General features: G+C 37.2%; 1 protein-coding gene across 6 annotated transcripts in view; it reads right to left on the reverse strand.

Moving 5' to 3' along the window:
* CDKL3 (cyclin dependent kinase like 3) overlaps nucleotides 1–12,527 on the reverse strand; it is a 95,264-nt gene extending 82,737 nt beyond the window's left edge. For all 6 annotated transcript variants that reach the window (XM_089908452.1, XM_089908453.1, XM_089908454.1 and 3 more), the window contains exons 1-3: nucleotides 11,793–12,527; nucleotides 8,264–8,458; nucleotides 144–322 (exon numbers count right to left, since the gene is read on the reverse strand). In XM_089908452.1, the coding sequence (XP_089764578.1) occupies nucleotides 144–322; nucleotides 8,264–8,458; nucleotides 11,793–12,017 (599 nt within the window). In that variant the 5' untranslated portion in view covers nucleotides 12,018–12,527. The remainder of the gene's footprint in view (nucleotides 1–143; nucleotides 323–8,263; nucleotides 8,459–11,792) is intronic.
* Between the last annotated feature and the right edge of the window lie 1,665 nt (nucleotides 12,528–14,192).

Raw genomic sequence — 14,192 nt, forward strand, 5'->3', positions numbered from 1 at the left:
TCTGCTCTATTTTGGGGTGTCCCTTTTCTAGCCCAAACCCAGATGCAGAAGGCAGAGGGTGTCAGTAGTATGGGTGACAGATACACCAAGAGAAAAAAAGAGACGGCTAGGAAAGGCCAAGCAGGATTCCCAAATATACTTACTTTCCGTAAGATGTATCTTTTAATACTAATTCTGGAGCTCTATACCAGCGTGTGGCCACATAGTCCGTATAAATGTCTCCAGGAGCTGCTAGCGTTCGTGCAAAACCAAAATCACAGAGTTTAGTAGTTCCTGACTGGGATACTAAAATATTCTCAGGTTTTATATCTCGATGAATGATCTAAAAACAAACAGAAGATGCAATAGATTAAAATGAGGTTTCATTATCTAGAAAATCTCTCAACAATTACATAGAGAAAATCTAGCTAATTAAGACAGGAAAGCTATTTTCTTACCAAATGCAAATGATTAAGTACACAATGCAAAAGCTAAATAGTTACATACTTTCAGTTCTTGCCCCATCCATCATCTCCAAACAAAGCCAAGAAAACAGACATAATACTGAAAAGGTAAATCACATTCGTAAAAGGAAAAGTAATTAAAAGAACTTAATGGAAAAAGTTTAACTTTCCTTTAACCCCATGCCACACTCCAAGTACTGCTCTTTCTCTCATTTCCTTCGCAGCTAAACTTCTCAAAGACATTATTTTTACTCAGTCTTCACTTTCTGTCTGACCACTCATTCACTCCTCAAGGTAATGCAATCTGTCTTCTGCTCCCACATTCAAACTGCCCTAGCCAAAGTCATCAACATCCTCGTTGCTACATCCAACACACACCCCTCAATACATATCTTACTTGGTATCTTAGTGTAAAAGATATCAACCAGTCTTCCATTCCTGACTTCTGGGACCTAAAATTCCCCAGTCTCCTCCTATGGCAGTTCCTTTTTCTCTATCTGTCCGTAAATGTAGGGTTCTGGTCTTAGGCTTTTCTTCTCTTACATCTTGTTTCCTGCACAATCTCAACTACTTTTTTTTTTTTTTTAGCACTTTCTTCACTTGGTTATGGGAACACCATATTCTTTTGGGCTTCTTCCCATCTATTGGCTGTTCCATCTCAATCTCACCTACTATTACAGCCTTAGTAACTATCCATAAACTGATGACTTCCATATTTCTATCTTTCCTGGTTTCCACAAGGAATGGCAGTCCACAAGAAGTCCCACAGGGCTGAACCACACATCCCACAAACTCAGCAAATCCAAAACTAAACGCATCATCTTTTCTCCCAAACTCATTTGTTCTCAACAGTCCTTTAGCTCAGCAAATGGAACCAACATAGATCCCATGGCTCAAGCCAGAAATCAAGGCACTTTTCTCCCTCAGGTTCCATACTCTCTCAACCTGTCTACTTCTCTCCCTAGTTCAAGTTCCCTCAGTTCTCTCATCAAAATTACTAGCTTACCAAATGGTCTCCCTGAATTCACTCTAATCCCCTCCAATCCATTGTCCACAGTGAAATCACAGTACTATTTTAAAATCACATGTATGATTATGTCACTCCTTCAAGGATTCCCTACCCGACAGGATAAATTTGAAGCTATGTAAAATGGCTGGTAAGGCCTTATAGGATTTGGTCTCTGCTCACATTCTCAATGTCCCTTCGCTAGCCTATTGAATATTAGCTTCCCAATTCTCCAGGTTTGTGTCATCATTTTTTGCATTTGCTGATGCTGTTCTAACCGCCTAGAACACTTTGCTTGGCCAACTATTTCCTCAGGTCTCAGCTGAGATGTTCCTATTAGATGTTCCTTCTATATGTTCTCACATTATTCTGCACTTCCCCCTTCACAGCATTTGTCATGCTTATTATTAATTGCCTATTTACTTTTTTGTCACTCCCGTTAGACTGTAAGTTCCATGAGGGCAAGATGTATGTCTGTTTTGTTCAGGCTATATCCCCAGGGCCCAGTACAATGCCTAAAACAAAGAAGGCACTTAAAACCTTTATCAAATGTATTAAGCATATTCTCATCACCAGAAAAGTATCATGACACGAGTGAAAATATCTTGGTGACAGAAATCTGGGATCTTTCCTTTTTTATACAACTTGCTGCTATAAGCCTTTGGGGTTGGCTCTTGTTCTGCCTCACTCTTCCTCCTAAATGGCCAAATAATTAATTTAGGGTAATGAGTCACCTTAAAGGAGACATCTATAAAACTACATTAGTCCTGTTTTACTTCTACAACTTTTATTGAGTGACTACTATATGCCAGGCACTATACCAAGATCTGAGGATATAACATGAGAAAAAATAGACATGGAAAAGCACGTTAAGATACCACTTCACACATTCTGCCTACTACACATCCATCACCCTCCTCCTCAGTGCTCTAAACATGGGGGAGAAAGATTCACTCAGCTGATGTCCTAATGTTCTCATTCGTTTTAACAACTAACACCATGACTACATGCAGAACTCTATCCTTGAGAATCAAGCACTCTCTGAATCCCAACTTTTAAAATTCTGTGTTTTGACAACATCCTCCTTGGTCTTCCACAATCACTGAGACCTCTATAAACACAGTATTTCTTTCTATGTGTCTAGACCTTCTTTAATTTCTCTCATCAATGTTTAATAGTTTTCAATGTATAGGTCTTATATATCTTTTGTCAGATTTTCTCTAAGTATTTTATATTTTTGATGCTGTTACAATGGTATTTTTAATTTCAATTTCTGATTGTTGCTAATACACAGAAATACAATTAATTTCAGTACATTGATTTGTATCCTACAACCTTGATAAACTTACAAGTTAGTTCTCTTAACTTTGTTGTAGATTCCATAGAATTTCCTACATAGATGATCATGTCATCTGTGAATAAAGACAGTTTTACTACTCAAAAAAAAAAAAGATACCACTTCACACCCACTGGAATAGCTATGATCAAAAGACAATAACAGGAAGATGCAGAAAAACTGGAATACATTGTTGATGGGGATGTAAAATGGTACAACCACTTTGGAAAAAGTCTGGTAGTTTCTTTAAAAAGTTGAAACATAAACTAACCATGGGATGCAGTAGTATTCTTAGCTTGTCCTATTTCTATTGCTCTCTCCCCAGCTTCTAGTAGCTTTGTAAACCAACAGCCCGCCAAATCATGGTGAAAACTAGCAGCCTAGCAGCCACCAGAGGGAGTAGAATAGGGCTGTATCTCCTCCAAAGTGCCATTCCCAGGTAATAGTCATTATTTGACATGTCTGGCAGATCACTGGAAAATCGCACTAGAAGTCTTGTCTTTACTGACCTAACTCAGAGCTGGCCCAAGCAATCAGCCTTCTTAGCAGCCACTATATAACATTATAGCCACCTGAGGAAGCTATAACAGGACAAACAACAAGCTGACCAAAATACTTAATTAAAAAGAAAGGCTGTTTAGAATGGATAAACAACAAGGTCCTAATGTATAGCACAGGGAACTATATTCAATATCTTGCATGATAAACCATAATGGAAAAGAATATAAAAAAGCATGTCTCTATGCGTATAACTGAGTCACTTTGCTGCACAGCAGAGATTGCCGCAACATTGTAAATCAACTATACTTCAATTAAAAAACAAAAGAAAGGCTGGAGTTGAAAGGTATTATAAAGTTTAAGCACAAATTGTGGTGAGACTAACAGGTTCAAATCCCTACTTTACCCCTTGATATTGTGAGAGTGGGGCAAGATTCATAAACATGGCTTCTTCATCTCTAAATGGGGGTGAAATAAATACATATTTCCTAGTGTGGTTTTGAAGAATATGCCATTACGTATGCCTTAATATCTGTAAAACACTGAAAACGTTTAAAATAGCGCCTCATGCATGCTGCCATAAAAATGTTGATTACTATTATGATTCTTCTGTAAAAAAGAATTGAAGACATTCTCTGTATTCTGACATGGTGTGACCTCCAAGATATAATGTTAAGTTAAAACAAAATATGTGTGTAAAACAAGAGAAAAGAGAGAAAGAAAAGCTGGGAGTGAGATGTCCGTAAAGGGTTTGAAAAGTTCCAACATATTCCTGAGAATCACGAAGGGTACATGCACAGCTGTGCACACACCCAGGGAAGACCTGAGATTGTCCCTAAGCTCTCAAGACTGGCGGACTTTAAGGTTCTACACAAGCAGGAAGGTAAGGCTAAGGCAGAATTGTAAACTGTCTGCCTGAACATTGAAGACATGGCCCAACACAGATAAAGAGCCCTCAGTAAATACGGCTGAGAGATTTACTGGTTTCAAGAATTGAAGGAAATTTCTGTCCAAACTTTAGCTGACCACTAAACTAACTGAGCAGAGATTTTAGTGGTCACACGTGATAAAGAATTCAGACTTCACAGAATTAGTTCAGCAAAGTAACTAAACAAATAGCAAAAACTACAAACCCTGAGAGATGGGAAATTCTGACTTCCAGAGTTAACACATATTATTTTAAATGTCCAGTTTTCAACAAAAAATTACAAATGTCCAAAAAAAATCCCCCCAAATAGGTGTGCAAAGAAACAAATATGGCCATGCACAGGAAAAAAAAAAAAAGCAGTCAATAAGAAGCTTTCCCTGAAGAAGCCCAAACATTGAAGCCACTAGACAAAGACTATAATTGGCTATTTTAAATATGTTCAAGGTTAAAGGAAACCATGTCTAAAGAACTAAAGTATGAACACATCTCACCACATAAAGGATATCAATAAAGAGAAAGAAATGATTTTTTAAAAAACCACTATCGAGAAGGCAAAAAGGCAATCCACAGAATGGGAGAAAATATTTGCAAATCACGTACCTGATAAGGATCTAGTATCCAAAATACAGAAAATACAACTCGACAATAGAAAAACAAATAATCCAATTTAAATATGGGCAAAGGACTTGAAGAGACATTTCTTCAAAGAAGATATACAAATATAAACTTGCCTATTCTGGATTTTTCATTTAAATGGAATTTATACTTATGTCTTTTGCATTTTGACTTTTTTCATTCAACATAATGTTCTCAAGGTTCACTCATTTTGTAGCACGTATCAGTACTTCATTCCTTTTTGTGTTTGAATAAATCCCACTGTAGGGTTGTACCGCATTTTGTTTATCCATTCATCAGCTAATATACATTTGAGTTGTTTCCACTTTTTGGCTACTTTGCATAATGCTGCTATGAACATTCCTGGGCAGGTTTCTATGTGAACATATGTTATCAATTCTCTTGGGTAGATACCTAGGAGTAAATGTGCTGGGTCATATGGTAATTCTATGTTTAACTTTTCGAGGAACTGCCAAGCTGTTTTCCATAGCAGCTGCACCATTTTACATTACCACCAGCAGTATATGAGGGTTCCAATTTCTCTACGTCCTTGCCAGCATTCATTCTTGTCTGTTTTTTAAATTACAGCTAGACTACTGGGTGTGAAATGGTACCTCATTGTGATTTTGATATGCATTACCATAATGACTCACGATATTGAGCATCATTTCATGTGCTATCAGCCATTTTTATATCTTCTTTGGAGAAATGTCTATTGAGTCCCTTGCCCATTTTTAAATTGGGTTGCCTTTTTACGTTGAATCGTATTTTATATATATTGGATACTAGTTGCTTATCAGATATATGATTTGCAAATATTTTCTCCCATTGTGTGAACTGTCTTTTTACTTTCTTGATGGTGCCCTTTGATGCACAAAGTTTTTAATTTTCATGAAGTCCAATTTGTCTTTTTCTTTGATTGCTTTTGATGCATTAATACATGATCACACACAGATTTACACCTACGTTTTCTTCTGAGTTTTAGCTCTTATGTTTAGGTTTTTGATCCATTTCAACTTAATTTTTGTATATGGTGTGAACTATCAGACTTTGGATTCGGTGAGTTTAATTCTCCTTTATTTTGTAGTGAAATCCTCCAAAACTACATAGAACTCCATATTACAATGATTTATAATAACTCTGCTCCATATGCTTGAATATTTTTGTTTAATTTTTTTTTTCCGCTGCACCATGCAGCTTGTGGCATCTTAGTTCCCCGACCACTGCCCTTGGCAGTGAAAGCACAGAGTTCTAACCACTGGACCACCAGGGAATCCCCTTGAATTTTTTTGACTATTGATTCACTTTCTTTGTTAGTTTTAAGATCATTTATATTTTTTTCCATTTGGATTCCATTAAGGCATTTTTGTTTGTTTTAGTGAACTATTGTTGACTTACAATATTGTGTTAGCTTCAGATGTACAGCAAAGTGATTCAGTTACATACTTTTTTTTCAGATTATTTTCCATTATAGGTTATTACAAGATATTGAATATAGTTCCCTGTGCTATACAGTAAATCTTTGTTGTTTATCTATTTTATAGTAGTTTGTTATCTGTCAATCCCATACTCCCAATTTATCCCTCCCTCCCTTTCCCCTTTGGTAACCATAGTATGTTTTCTACATCTGTGAGCCTGTTTCTGTTTTGTATATAGATTCATTAGTATTACTTTTTAGATCCCACACACAAGTGATATCATATATTTGTCTTTCTCTGATTTAACTTAGTATGATATTCTCTAGGTCCATCCATGTTGCTGCAAATGGCAAATACCTCATCCTTTTTATGGCTTAATAATATTATATATATATATCTATGTAGATATAGATATATCATCTGCCTAAACCAATCATCTGTTGATAGACACTTGGGTTGTTTCCCTATGTGCTTGAATTTAAACACCCATAGAAGTTCAAAATTGTTACTTTAGTTTTACCTCCTCTTTGAAGTTTTCTACTCTCAGTCTAGACCATACTGGTGTCTCCCATTATTCAACAAATATTTTTAAAGTCTACTACAGGCAAGACACTATAGGGATACAGATAACATATAACTATTCCTGACTCCTTATCTGTACTATTTAATAAGCACTTAAAACACACCTAGTGTTAAACACTACTACCTAATTTGATTTTTATAAAAAATCTGTGAGGTACTATAGTATCATTTTACAGATGAGGAAAATGAAGTTCAGAGAGGTTAGATAACTTCCTGGGGCCACAGAGTAATGGGGCTACCACCTTTCATTGTGCAAGTGTGAACTCCACAAGTTGTGTGGTTATCCATACATAAGCTGGTGGGTGAAAATCCAGGACAGTCTGATTCCAAGGACTGTGTGCTCTTAACTATTACATTATACTGCCCCCCCATGGATCCAGTCAGCAAGGAAATTACAATCTGAATTTCCAGTTGCTATCACAACCACATTTTTCAAAGCTGCAACATAAGATGCACTATTACCAGGACAGCAAATTAGACATTAAGATATCTGAAAAAGCCTAGGGTATATAGATGTTATGCCTACATCACTTACTAATAAAACTATTTTTGAAGCTTGTACTGTTATTTCACAAACATACATCTAACTTTACAGAAAGTAGAGCTCATGTTGGGAACAAAGTATGTCCACAAAAACCTGCTGAGATAAACATTAACTAAACAATGCTAAAAGGCAGCACTAAAAATCAACAGTTGATCTTTCCTTTCTTGACTTAAATGACAAGGCTCTACACCCCTCAGCCACTTTATTTCTCTCTGTTCTTTCCCTAAAGGCATCCACCTTCTCTCGCCATTCCCCTGGCCTAGTTTCCAGTTCCTACCTCCAAACCTCCCTTCATCTGAGCTGGCTTGACTTTCGATGTTTTAATGTACTTTCATTAATAAAAGATGCCCCAGTTGACTGTTGATTCCTCTATACCTCCTTTAGCATCCCATAGTTGGTCTGCCCTATAGTTATATTATGCGTTCAATACGTTTTTTGGTTCTGCAACTGAATTACAAGGTAGTAACTCCCCTGATCTCTCCATTTTCAGGATGTCAATTAATATGGTCCAGAAAAATAATTTTAACAACTTTCATAAAAACAGAACAATGTTTAAAGGGCACTTACAATTTATATTCATCCTACAGTTTGGCTTATTTTTAAGCACTTACATTATTTTTTTTAACATCTTTATTGGAGTATAATAGCTTTACATTGTTGTGTTAGTTTCTGCTGTATAACAAAGTGAATCAGCTATACGTATACATATACCCCCATATCCCCTCCCTCTTGCTTCTCTCTCCCACCCTCCCTATCCCACCTCTCTAGGTGGTCACAAAGCACGGAGCTGATCTCCCTGTGCTACGCGGCTGCTTCCCACTAGCTATCCATTTTACATTTGGTAGTGTATATATGTCAATGCCACTCTCTCACTTCATCCCAGAAGCACTTACATTATTATTGTGAAGATATTCAATTGCTCGAAGAATCTGGAAGAGGTATTTTCTAAGTCGTTTACTCTCTAGTCCATGACAATAATGTTGTAACTCATCTAATACTGTGTGGTCAATAAATTCAAACACCAAATGAATTTTCTTTTTCTGTCTAAAAACTTCAATCAGATTGACCAGGTTTTCATGACGAAATTGCTATTAACAAGAGAAATGGATTTTTAGTATTTCATGCACCATAATTTGCACATATAAGACCCATATAATTTTTAAAAGAAGAAATATTCTCTGCTTCTTTTCCTCCATGCATTTCAATAAAAATTTCTCAACTGGTTTGCTTACATTCCTGTTTTTTTAAATGTTAATTTATTTAATAATTAATATTTATAGAAAAGAGGGAGATGTATTGCTTTACTTCAAGTTGACATTTGGTTGCCTACTAAAACAATTCAGAGTTAATGTACTAAAATGTAACTTGGTATTCTGCTAAGAGATATCTTCCTATCTTCTAAATTGGTTTGTGATTAAAAGGTCCTTATGATTTCAAATGAGCATGGATTCCAGTGCCACTGAGCATGTAATCTGAATTTACAGAAGTTAATTACTCTCTGAGATTTGTCCTGAACTCTCAAGAGTAAAATATAAGTTCCAGGTGGACGTTATAAATTCACCACACTGTAACAAAAGGGTATCAAAATATCCAGAAACTTTTCATATATGTGAGATACCAATTTATATCCATAGGAACTCTACATAAATATACAATTATTTGTGGGTACATTTTTGTTCATTGTCTATAATATTCTATTAAGCAACCAAACACATTTTTAGAATGGTAAGCACTCACTGTCAAGATAATTTCAAAATGTCAAAAATGGCATGTATCAGCTTAGAAAACAAAAGAGGTTTATCATTTTATGCTGCTAATTCTATTTTTTAACACACTGACTTAATTATAATCAATTCTCAAATATTTAACTTTCTCAAATTACCAAAAATATTTATTCATTTGGCTAAAAATTAAGGGGTATATTTTTGATGTTGGATTCATCAAAAAGCTATACTTGTAAGAAAAAAAGTTTGCCTTTATTTCAATGGCACAACATCCATTTTTCTACTTATCTGTACTAATATATAGACTAAATTCCTCAAGACATGACTAATAGAAAAACATGCCAAAATATAATGCCAGATTCCTTTCCTATTTTTGCTCCCAATCCAATTTCCCTGGTTGGTGGGGTGCCAGAGTGCTGCAGCAACAACATGCTGGCAGTAGCAAAAAAAAAAAAGACTGCCTTTAGACACTATAATATTAATCCTTCAACTTAGGAAAATTACTGGTTTCTTGACCAGTCTTAATTTTAAAGGCAAAAGCAGATAAGGATGAATGCAAGTTAACAAGCATTAAGGAACATCCATCCAGGGGTAAGGAGTCAGTGACTTTCTCAGATAAACCATAAAACCACTAGAAATACTCCATTATCCTTTTTCAGGTTGTTTACTTTTGTTTTCCTTTATAAATAGAAAACTTTTCTACAGAAATTCTCACTAATTACTCTAACTGTAATTTATTTAATGAAATTCCAGCAGATAAAACTTTAGTTCTAATTAAGTCATTATGGCAGTGTTTTTAGACTAAGAATGTTAACTAATCCAAGAAATCTCTTGTGGAATTAGATCTGATGAAACTAAAAATTCTACAAGAAATAAGCCAATGAGAAAAAATAGTTAAGTTATCTCTAAATAGTTTGCATAATAGCTGTAATAGTACATTTTCAAATTCATCTCTGTGTTCTTGCCACATATTGGTTATTTTTACAAAACAATTAAGAAGAAAAAATAATTAGCTTAAATGCAACAAAGGTGAAGAAAGAGCAAAAGATATTGCCTGGGAAAATGTCTCCTTCTAGTCAGATTTTCACTTACAGTGCACAAGTTGCCTTACAGTATTATTATGCTTTAGGTCATCAGGATAAGGACAAGTATCGCTCACAAAATCATAACATCTTTACTGACTTTAACTTTCCTTTTCATTGTCTAGAAATAGAGCAGTTCCAACAATCTACACATGCCTAATATATTTCTTCTATTTAGAAAGCAAATTGATCCATCATATCTAATATAGACTTACAAAGAAAGAAGAGAATATTACTTTTGTATCAGATAAAAAAGAACAAGAACAGTATCTGTTTTCTTCATCACATGTAAAAACATCTAGGCAATGAACCTTAAAGCATCTAGATAAATGCCAATAAACAAAATACATATGTATATTTATTTTTAAAATCACTAGTTTTGTACCCAATTGCCAATGAATCTTAATGCTCCTTTCTTTACACTCCTGAGGTCTTTCCATTAAGTGGACCAATCATACCTACGTGAAATTCTATCTTGTCCCCTGATCTCTCCTGTTATTGTTCTCCACCTCTAAACGCCTACCTATCATCTTTACCGCGCTGTATTCCTGTCACCTCAAATTCAACATTTCTAAAACCGAACTAGTTCCCAAACCATGTCTCTTTTGGGTCTTTCATATTTCCATCAATGGTAGCAATCACTGAACCTCAAAGATACCTTTGATTCCCCTTCTGTTTCCTTCTACACTTTCATGTCTTCTTTAGTAATATATTATGTTCTAACTCTACTTTCCATTCAAATTGCTGCATTCTAGCAAGGACCCTCACATTTAACAGGATTCCTGAATTAAAAACACAACAGATCTCCCTATTTTTACTTTCTCAGTCCTCCAATCTATTCTAAAAAATAATGTTAGATTAATATTTACAGTTTCTTTACTCTGAATTCAAAACCTCGCACCTCTCACAAAATCAAGTTTTGATTCCTTAGCCTAAAAGACAAGACTTTAAAACCTACCTCCAGCTTACTTCTCTAAAATCACCTCCTTCTATTCCATATAAGAAACTCTACAGGCAAATGCACTTTGTCCTTTCTGCTCTGCTCTTTGTCCTGCCTTCAGCCTCTCTGAGCTTATGCTGTTCCCCTAACCTGGAATACAACAGTCTCTCCCTCTTTCCTAAATTCTACATACCCTTTAAGGCCAAATTCATGTTCCATTTCCTCCAAGAAACATTCCCTACCCAACAGGACTTTGTGTTAATCACTTGGCTTTTATTATCAGCCACTTAATAGTCAGTATTATTTGTATATGCCCTCTTGTCTTTCTAATTAATAAAAGTCCTGAAGAGCAGGTACTGTCTTTTACATCATTATAGTCACAGCATCTGGCACAAAACACTGCACAAAGCAGACATTTTTACTAAGTATTATACCTGGATATTTCTGAATAATTATTTCACAATATTTGGCATAGCTTTTGTTACATTATACATAAGAACATATATCTAGTATCACTGTAAAATTACAAAACGTACACAGTAAGGTAAGCTATGACACTTGTTTTTCTATTATATGTCCAAATACATGTTAACTGAAATATTCATTATATAATTTTTTATTCCATAACAACTCCCCTTTTGACTTACAGAGAGCAATTAAGGCAAAAGAAGCAAACCTTTAGCAACTTTATTTCTCTCGTTGCAATTTTGTTGACAGACTTTTCTGGTTTCTCATAAAATATCTTAATGGCCACTATCTGCCCAGTATCCTTATGTTTACACTTCATGACTGTTCCATAACTTCCCTCTCCCACTTTTCCAAGGGTTTCATACATCTCCATTTTCAAGCCCAGCTTCTTCTTTATAAAAAGAAAGGGGGGGGGAGGAAGAAGGTTAAACATTTATACCTTTATTTATTCAAGGCGGATAATGCATTTCCACAATAAACCTATACTTAAAAATACGGAAACAGGAAAAGTAGGAATCTTTTCACAGATTCTGTTTGTCTTTGGGAACTCTGCCAGTTCGGCAGTAAGGGGTCCTTGTGGGGCTCTGGCCCCCACCAGAACTTGGGGAGCTTCCTGCTGTCAAGATCATTCCCACCAAGAGTTAAGATTCGCTCACTACATGTCACCTATTCATCATGAGTGGGGTCCCCAACACGTCCAGTCATGCCCGCGTCAAATATGAGGTTCCCGCAAAGCTGCAGTCGCCAACAGGTCAGGCCTTGGGGCCCAAGAAAACCTCGGTCCCACCCGCTCCTCAAACCAGGCGTCTTAGGGTCCTGGACCAGTGCCGCGCCCTTTGCCCCTCAGTCGACCTCGTCCGGACAGCCGCCACCGCCTCAGCCTCAGCCCATTCTGCAGTCCCGCCGGCGCGGCTCCGCGCAGTCTCAGCCGGGAACCAGACACCGACCCTACCTATCCAGTCAGCTCCCAACGGCCTGCTGCCATGGCAACGGTGCACCGGGCCTCTCGCTCGGGGCCTAGGGCGCAAGACCGGAACACCGGCCAGGCCCGAACCGGAAGGAAAAAGAGGGAACAAGCAGAAAAGAGTTCCTGGTGGGCACTAACTGGAACCCTCCTTGAGGGTGTAAGTGGCGAATACGAGCTGCTGTCGATCAAACTGGGGCCACTACACAAGGTTGGTTTTGAGCGGCGATGGGGGAGGGTCGCATTTTGACGGCAGCTTGAGTGACTGCAGATCCTCTAGGGAAGGGGAACCGGCGTGGAAGTTTATCCGACCTGCGTCTTAGATGTCCCCAGGCCCGTGAACACTTGCCACTTGTGTCGGATCCTAAAAGGATGCCTGGTGTCACCAGGCAGAGATTTCTTGTAAAACGAGACTTCCAAGGAAGTCTTGTGTAATTATAGTTTTCTAAGTTACCTAGTTACGTTAATATTCCATAGATCTGATTTCGACCTCAGTTGTTGACATTCATCCTTAAAACAGGGATAAAACGATTCATCAATCAAGAACATTTCTTGAACACCTCTTATATGCTTAAAACATTTTTTTGAACTCATAGTAATCCTCCTTTTAAAAAACTCCCTTCCTACATGTCAAAACTCTAAAAGTCCCTCTTGAAAAGCAAATAATTCAGAGGGCTCCACCTCCCCCCCCCCCCGCAAAAGAGGCCTTAATCTAATTGCTTAAGAACTAGACATGAGGTTCTGCTGGAGTGCCAGCCTCCAATGAATAAACTGAATATCACTGGAAGCGCCCAAGGAGTGCTGTCTTTGTTAGGGCTTTCATTTCTTTTTTCTGTAAAAAGAAGTTAAGTGTAAGAGGCCAAATCTCACTGTGCTGCTCGGAAATAAGATAAAGCACTATTACTATCCGGTAAATGCTAATCCAGTTGGTCTCACCCCACCATGCACGTTAAAATCACACCTACAGAGCTTTTTAAAAGGTCCCATCCCCAGAGATCCTGATTTAAATGAGTTAGGGTAAAGGAACTGGTATTTTAAAACCTTCCTAAGTGTTTTCTATGCTGCTAAGGTTTATACTGAGAGACGTGTGGGGGAAGAAGGAGAGGTGGTCATGGTTTTTTGCTTATCACCACCAAAATATTCAGAATTGTCTTTCCTTTTGAAAAGTTATTCAACCATGTTATAAAATACTTTCTATCTATGTATAAGAATATCATAGTAGGGCTTCCCTGGTGGCGCAGTGGTTGAGAATCTGCCTGCTAATGCAGGGGACACGGGTTCGAGCCCTGGTCTGGGAAGATCCCACATGCCGCAGAACAACTAGGCCCGTGAGCCACAACTACCGAGCCTGCGCGTCTGGAGCCTGTGCTCCGCAACAAGAGAGGCCGCAATAGTGAGAGGCCCGCGCACCCCAATGAAGAGTGGCCCCCGCTTGCCACAACTAGAGAAAGCCCTTGCACAGAAACGAAGACCCAACACAGCCAAAAATAAAGAAAGAATAGAATTCTTTAAAAAAAAAAAAAAGAATATCATAGTAAATCTTACAGTGGACCCAGACTTGCTGTAAAGCACATTTATTAAATATTTGTTGTTGGCTTAATATTGACAAGGGACAAAGCATGAATCAGAGTACCTGCTGTCAGT

The sequence above is a fragment of the Delphinapterus leucas genome, chromosome 3, assembly GCF_059928025.1.
Source record: "Delphinapterus leucas isolate spDelLeu-1000000601 "Yukka" chromosome 3, BTC_Dleu_Yukka2, whole genome shotgun sequence".
In the NCBI taxonomy this organism is placed as follows: domain Eukaryota; kingdom Metazoa; phylum Chordata; class Mammalia; order Artiodactyla; family Monodontidae; genus Delphinapterus; species Delphinapterus leucas.